General features: G+C 49.2%; 1 protein-coding gene across 1 annotated transcript; it reads right to left on the bottom strand.

Moving 5' to 3' along the window:
• Positions 1–6227: 6227 nt before the first annotated feature.
• On the bottom strand, positions 6228–8033 carry LOC120372840 (zona pellucida sperm-binding protein 3-like). The gene is made up of 5 exons (XM_039490266.1): positions 7989–8033; positions 7508–7662; positions 7288–7408; positions 6774–6865; positions 6228–6692 (listed from the first exon to the last, which is right to left on the bottom strand). The coding sequence occupies exons 1-5, from the start codon at positions 8004–8006 to the stop codon at positions 6623–6625; spliced, it is 456 nt and encodes a 151-aa protein (XP_039346200.1). The 5' UTR covers positions 8007–8033; the 3' UTR covers positions 6228–6622.

The following is an 8033-nucleotide window of genomic DNA, read 5'->3' as shown; positions in this document are numbered from 1 at the left end:
TTTACAACAGTTCCTGCTATAGCTATCGCTAAGACACAAGCAGCGAACACACAACATGGTACACATGGTGGGGAGATGTCTGTCAGGCACTGAAAATGCCTTCAGTGGCTGAATCAGACAAAGCTTTGAGCATTTCATGCCGAGAACAGCTTGACAAGGCACTTCTGTGCCAGATCCCTCCATTATGAGCCATCTCAGCAGAGGCTCATCCCAGGCCAACTACTATTTCCATGACTACTCAGTTCAGCAGAGGAGACCAGGCCAACAGCTGTTTCCAGACCAGTCCCTGATTTGCCGTGATGTCTATCACACCGGGCACTGATGAAGAAAATCAAGCTTCCCGTCATCCTGCTGGCATTTGACAAAAGACAGACAACCATTTCAGCTTATAATTAGGAGGGTTGATATTCATGTCTGAGGGCAGAATAATCCCTGGGCTGAGCCACCATTTGATGTTGCCTACCCTCATTTTCTAGTCAATACAGCATTAATGCAGGGAATATTATAGGTTTAGCAGGTAACAATTCCTATTGTTAAGACTGCAGGATGCAAGTGTTTCATGGGGAGAACAGCATTAAAAAGAACCTTTCTCCCATTCCAAAATGGGGGGACCTCTGGGGCTGGAGCCCTTGGACCCAGTGAATATCATGTTAGGCCATATTTCCAATGAGGTGGGTTCATGCAGGACACAGCAAGTCCAGGAACAGAGAGATAGGCAAGGTAATTAACTAATACCTTTCCAAAGTCCTCACCTACCCCACTCTACCACCCCCTCAAGTGTCACCTTCAGACTTAGTCCTTCTCCCAGGGAATGGGTGTCTCCATGCATTTAACATCGGAACTTTCAAATGCTTCTTTGTCTTGCATCTTTGAAGCTCTGAGCTTCAGACCCTGGACTAAGCTGGAGTTTCAATTCCTTCATGTTTCTTTGCTGATACTAGTGTTATACCCATAAATGAAGGAACCAGGTATTTGAGTGGCATTTCCTGCTTAGCTCCCTTCCTTTCCTAACAGGCTAAAGTTACCTTGTACAGACCCTACCCCTACAAGTTTGTCTTTGAATTTAGTGACAAAACCATAAGTTACAGAAGGTGCCTTCAATTACCACCACTCTAGGCTAAATAACTGGGGCAGAAGACTCCCTTTGTCACCTCACACTACTTGGATCATCCCTAAAACCTTGTTCCAAGGCTGGCTTTGGACAGAAATGAAGTAGGAGGGCTGAGCTCAGCTGAGTTCCATGAGTAGATGCAGGAGTGGTCTAATTTTCCTTGTTGTGAGGCTCATGGGCTGGGACAGGAGCCACTGTAAGTTGCCAACCCAAAGCCCCAAACTGCTCTCAACAGCAGCAGCCTTTTGACAGTGTTACCGAGTTGGGAGCCTTAGCTCAAGCAGCTCATACTTTTAGCACTGAATGGCCCCAGTGTCCCAGTCGTGGCCCCAGAGAAAGCAACATACTGGAAGTGACATGTAAGCAGCTCCATCAAGCCAGCTGCACATGCTGATCTCTGACATTGTGACTACATGAGAGCAGTATTGCTTCTGAAGTAACCATACCCCTGCAGGGCCAGGTGCTGTCAGAGCAGCTTGTGAGGATGGGCCCAGGGAAAAGGAGAGGGCAGTTCAGAGTATATTTGGGGAACTCACTTTATGGCAGCTGGGCTAGTCTCCCCCTCAGGGCCAAACCCTTATGGATAATGGAAGCCAGGTTAGATCTGCCCATTTTATCAATGCCAAAAATTAGCCTTATATTCACACCCCATGCACTGGTCTCAGCCAATAGCACAAGGGTCAAATGACTTAGAAGCTTTTCCCCAGAGACCCTCTTCCCCTCCCTAGAGGATCCCAAGAAGTAAGGACTAGCTGGAGGACTTCTCACGGGGGAGGGGGGTGCATGGGGACATTACATGTAGTTTCCATACCTGAAAAGTGAAAAGGTCTGGGGACAGACTAGGCATCATTAGCCACCCCCAAAAAGAGTCACTTAATTAGATCACAGCGAGAACCAGTTGCAGCAGCCCTTAAAACTGTCTCAGCCCTGTCTGCTATCTTCCATCAAGCACTGTTAAGTTCCTATTATTTGTGACATCTCAGCCAATCAACCAAGGTCTGACCCCAATCCTAAAATCCAAAGCCTGCTGGAGACATTCCATGTTCAGGGTGAACATAGTCTCATTTAGTGGAGAGGGCCAGAGGGTGTTGCTGTGGCCAGAAGATGCATCGTTACATGAACTGGACCTAGCATGCACTAGTAACCCAGCAATTTCTACACCGCACTCCCCACAGGGAGAGAATCAGCAGAACCATGACTGGAAGTGCCACCTAGTGCAGCATCCTCACTTCAGGTGGTGTGGGAGAGCCAATGGTTTTCTGCTGCCCCCTCATCTGACCAAAAATATTCAGTCTTGATTTTCCACTGCCCCAGCACTACAGATGGCTGGTGGTATGAACAGTGTAAGTACATGGGGCTTTTCTTCCTCAAGCAGATTACAGTTGACACCATGAAGTGTCCCATGTGATATGAACTGTCTTAGACAAGCTACACCCTGCCTGTGAAACTGCTGTGCTATCGCCCAAGAGCACCAGCATCTCTTCACACCTCATGGGGACTAGGAGTCTAGGTCAATAGACAACTGAGATTAAGATGGTATCACTGTCTGGAGCTAGATCAGATAATAGTTATAAGCTGATGCAGTAATTCATTAGTAGTATCCATGCTTCAGTTGTTTGCTTTCATTTGTAAGTACAAGCCATCCCCTCATTAGAATTGACTTTAAAGGGCGTGGCCTCTGTAATTAGGAAGGCTTGCATCAGAGAGTGTTGTACATGCCTGCCTGCAATACACACCTGCAGCGAGCCACCTGAACAATTGGATGCATAGGGAGAGGTTTTTGAGGCAATGATGCTGCTAATGGTGAGGAGAGCAGTGGGAGCCCACATTGGGTCTTGAGGGCTGCTTTTACTAGAGCAGAGCACAGCGCTGTTTCAGAAGCAGCTATGAGAGCAGGTAGCTTTTATGGGGGAACAGCAGGTAGCAGCAGGACTGCAAGCCTGAGTGCTCCAACAGGGCCACCTAGGGAGCCCCTGTCAGTGAGTGCTATTCCAGCCTCAGGCCACTGACCAGAAGGTCCCATTGTCCTGCCCATAGCTGTCTGGCAGGCACTGGTTTAGAACAGGAGTGGGCAAACTTTTTGGCCCGAGGGCCACATCTGGGTATGGAAATTGTATGGCAGGCCATGAATGCTCATGAAATTGGGGTTGGGGGTGTAGAAGGGAGCAAGGGCTCTGGCTGGGGGAGCAGGTTCTGGGAAGGGGCCAGAAATTAGGAGTTCAGGGTGCAGGAGGGGGCTCTGGGCTGGGGCAGAAGGTTGGGAGGGGGTGTGGGCTCTGGACTGGGGCAGGCTGAGATTGATGGTTTTGGAGGACAGGAGGAGGATCAGGACTGGGGCAGTGGGTTGGAGCCTGGGAGGGGGTCAGGGGTGTAGGCTCCAGGTGGCGCTTACCTTAAGCAGCTCCTGGAAGCAGCAGCATGTCCCCCATCCAGCTCTGATGCAGAGGTGTGGCCACACAACTCTGCATGCTGCCCCATCTGCAGGTGCCATGCCTGCAGCTCCCATTGGCTGCAGTTCCCAGCCAATGAGAGCTGTGGGGGTGACACTTGGGGTGGGGGTAGCATGTGGAGGCCCTTGGCTGGCCCTACAGAGAGGGGACCTGCCACTGCTTCTGGGAGCTACACAGAGCACCTCCTGACCCTGCTCCCCAGCTGGAGCATGGGAGCAGGGCAAGCCCCAGATTCCTCTCCCCAGCAGGAGCTCGAGGGCAAGATAAAATTGGCTGGTGGGCCAGATGTGGCCCACAAACCATAGTTTGCCCACCCCTGGTTTAGAACAAGAGTTAGATAAGCACCCACCACAAAATAGCTTGGAAGGAGTGATCGGAGGAACAGAATGGCTGCATGACAATAGCACCTGTGCACAAGCAGAGCTAGTTCTGTTGAGGGCAGGGGTGGCTCTAGGCACCAGCAAAGCAAACAGCTGCTTGGGGCAGTCCATTTCCAGGGGTGGCAGCTGGCAGGGATCCAGCCTGGGTGCTGAGAATCAACAGGGGGGCCTGGGAGCTGTAGTTCCTTGGTTAGCTCCCTGCTTATAGAGCCAGCCCTGGAGCAGGGAAAGAACTACATTTCCCAGCATTCCCTTGGCCACAATTAACAGGAAAGGGTGGGGGAGGGAGTATGGTAGCTGAAACCTCATGCTGCAGCTTGCTGTGAATGGAGAGCTCACTGCTAGAGCGGGGTGGCACTGTGAATGAGGAACAAGTGTGCCCAAGGAGTAGAAGGCTTTGGCCCAGATATCCCCTTCAGAAGACATCCCCAGACTGGATTAGGGATACTGGTGTGACCTCACCTTGCAGCCCCCAAAGGAGGAATTGGGTGGATTAAATGGACAGTGCCCCTCTCTATCTGAAGCCTAGCAAGGGAGGTATGTGGCTCCCACTAGAATTTAAAATGAAAAGTAAGGGACGGGAGGCTCTGGACCTGGGCAGCTTTAGATACAGTACCAGGCACTTAGGAGGATTTCCACTTCTGAGCCATGGAAGCAGAAATTGACTTTTCCTTTCCAGATTTAGCTAATATTCAGAAAGGGAATCTAGCACCTGCCTTCCAGATTTGAACACCTCAAAATTCAGGAGTGCTCAAGCTCAATTTGAGCAGCTGTTATTTCATTTCTCCCAAATCAAATATACTGATCCACTGTAATTTCCTGTAAAAAAGGTAGGATAAAATTGAGCAAGAAATGCTTCCCGGTGGTTTTTAGGACTGGAATTGCTGTTTTCAACAGCCATTGCCTTTTTTTTTTTCTTCTTTTTTTTTTGTTTAAAAGGAAGACAGTGATATTGCATTGGCAAATTCCTCATAGAAACAAAGAGTGGAACAAAAGAATAATAAAGGCACCTCATTTATGGGGGACAGTTTTATAATATGCATCCAGATATCCTCCAATCACACAAGCTGAAAATTGTTCCACTTTACTGCAGTTCTGTAACCATATGGGAACCAATCCTGTCTGTGTTCTGTGCACATCCAAAATTCCTGCTGAATGACCCACCCTGGGAGCAAGTTACCAGTGACCCAGGGCTGGGGTGGAAGGAGGGTGCGGGGGGAGTGGGCGCGCGAGAGAGAGAGCCTAGGGCTGGGGCAGCAGGGGGTGTGTGGGTGGGGGTGCAGGTGGAGGGGGGGGCCCAGAGCTGGGGCAGCACAGGGTGTGGGGGGGGGAGCCTAGAGCTGTGATGGCAGGGGGGTGCAAGTGGGGAGGGAAGAGCCCAGGGCTGGGGCAGCAGGGAGGTACGGGGGTGAGCCCAGGGCTGGGATGGGGGCAGCCAAAAAATTTTTTGCTTGGGGCAGCAAAAAGCCTAAAGCCGGCCCTGGTTGAGGGGGAAAAGTAAGAGGGACCCAACCATGTCTTTTGGAAGTTACTGTAGACATTTAGCTGTCATCTGGACATTCCAGAGAGACAGAAAGGACTAGTGTATTCACAGGGGGGAGGTTTGAGCATTGGCCTGGGTTGTGAGTTCAATCCTTGAGGGGGCCATTTAGGGATCTGGGGCAAAAATCTGTCTGGGTATTGACCCTGCTTTGAGCAGGGGGTTGGACTAGATGACCTCCTGAGGTCCCTTCTAACCCTGATAGTCTATGATTCTATGTGCCCTGGTGCACAGCCAGAACCCTTCCGCTTTCAATCCCAGCAGCCGTCGTTTGCCTTGCAGCCAAGTTGCATTCACCAATTCTGTCCCTCCCTGACCCAGTGTCTGCAGTAAGGAGAGACAAGTAGCCAGACTACAGCTGAGTTCTCTTTATTGCAGAGCTGCTGTTACAGGACAGCTCAGGAAGTAGGACTGCTGCATTTTTTTTTAAACACAAGACGGAATCCCAGGGCAACTGAGGCCACAGCCAAGGCTGCTGCCCCCACTGCTAGCCCCACCATCATTCTGGGCCCCTCTGCTGCACCTGTAGAGGAAAGAAGTTAGTTTAGAGCATGAGCCAGGAACTTTCCACCCACTTCTCCCATCAGTTAATGGCCTCCATACCCTTCAATGACAACTTCAGTGCTACCACTTGGCCTTCTGAGGGACCCCACGAGCCTTGAGCGGGGTCAAGGATGAACAATGGTCTGACTGCAACATCAGCCTCAGATCCTGTTACTGAAGAGCCATCTGGATAGGGATGAGATGTGAATGAAGTTTAGTAAAACACTCACGTCTGAGTGGAATGGTTTCATGGGGCGCATTTTCTTTAGGCCACTAGTCCTCAGCTCCTGGGAGATCAGGGTTAATAAGAGTTTCTTTTATAGATGGGGGGAAGGAGGTACGACTGCATGACTCACCCAGGGTCAGATGGGGGCCTGATCCTGACTCTTAGCCTCTCCCCAAGTCCCAGTCCAGTCCTTCCTCTCAACTCTGGATTTGGGATGACAGCCCTTGACAGTCTGAATGGTACCATCTCAACTGGAAGACATGGCCACCCCATTCAGTAAGCACAGTGCATTAAACAACTCACCATTCCTAGAAGACATCTCTCTCTGGAAGCACCTTCCTGGACAGCTGTCCAGAGGGTTCACTCTCCTGGTCAGTGCAAGTTGTCCACAGTTCCCAGTCTCACAGAAGCTGCAGATGTTTCTGATGCCTTCCACTGGAGACTAGGTGGAACAGAGCATGAGCTACAGTGACACTTGTTCTCTGGGTCCATTCCCCCCTTATGTTTTACCCCAGCTACTCACACATTGCCGGCTTTGTTGAAGGAACAAGCCTTGTTCAAGGGATCTGGAGCTTGGTCAGCTGAGGTGACATTCAAATGGCAGGTGATGTAGATCTGAAGAGGGAGTGAAAGCATGGGGATCATCCCAGAGGGTAGTTATAATAACCCTGTTTAGCCAGCATTACAGCTGTGCTAGTTAGTTTTGGCTAGTGAACCAAAAAACTAAGTGAAAAAAACATTTGGATTGGGTCAAACAAAGCATGTCACTTGACGCAAAGTGAGTTGTTTCATTTGAAGGTTTTACTTTATAAAAACACTAAGATTTAAACAAAGTTGTTTTGACTAAAAGTTATTTTGAAAGTGTCAGAACCAAATGTTTTTATTTTATAGTTTTTGTTCACTGAATTGTTTGTCAACTTGCTGAATTGTTTGTTAGTCCAAGTTCACGATTTCAGCAAAATAGTCTTGGCTGAAAAAAGTTTTGTCCTGCTCTGATCAGATTAGCAGACTCAGGAGAGGGATAAAAGGCATCTCACCAAGTTGCTTGTGTCTCCTGCAAACCTGAATGCATCCACCATGAATTTCAGCATGTCCTGCCTGGGCCTGGGAGATATGAAGGCTGAGATGGTGTCATCTGATCTCCCATCCAACAGGCAGCTAGACACAAGAGTCATGGTCAATGAGGTGCTAATCAAGCATAGTCCCTTACCAGGTACGTCAGTAATTATCCTCTAGAATGGACACCCCACCCCTTACTCATTAAAGTCATGACAGCACAGAGGGGAGAGGAATCCCTGTCTGGGCCCAAGGTGGCCACACAGCTGTGTGGTTCCCAGTGCTGACATCAGCTTGGATATGCATGTCCTCTTCCAGCTGAAATCCATTGGAGGGTCTCTCAGCGCTCCAGTCATCTGCAAGGCAAGTTCACCATTGTAGATTGCCACGGACTCGCAGGGGCGAAAGAAAATGCAGGCCTGTTATTTACCAGGCTGCACGTGGCAACAGATTATATTGGTAAGGGATGCAAGGAGAGTATGGGTTACGATGCAAACTGCAGACACACACACACACTAAAATTAAACAATTTAAAGTTTTATTGGGGATGATTACAAGGGGTAAGGGAGGAGCGTATGATTAGCTAATAGAGTTAATGAAACTTAAAACACACAATGACTAAAATATCTACTAACAATATTTATAAACAAAGATGCAGCATTTAGTAATAACTGATACTTACAAATACAAACCAACGCATAACGACCGGCAAACGTAGAAGCTCTGT

The sequence above is a fragment of the Mauremys reevesii genome, linkage group 10 (assembly GCF_016161935.1).
Source record: "Mauremys reevesii isolate NIE-2019 linkage group 10, ASM1616193v1, whole genome shotgun sequence".
Classification (NCBI taxonomy): domain Eukaryota; kingdom Metazoa; phylum Chordata; order Testudines; family Geoemydidae; genus Mauremys; species Mauremys reevesii.
This window is presented reverse-complemented; position numbering and strand designations above follow the sequence as displayed.

Coding starts and splice junctions, on each gene's coding strand:
- LOC120372840 (XM_039490266.1), bottom strand. Junction 6,866..7,287: donor CAGGAGACACAAGCAACTTG/GTGAGATGCCTT, acceptor CTCCCTCTTCAG/ATCTACATCACCTGCCATTT. Junction 6,693..6,773: donor TTCAACAAAGCCGGCAATGT/GTGAGTAGCTGG, acceptor TGTTCCACCTAG/TCTCCAGTGGAAGGCATCAG.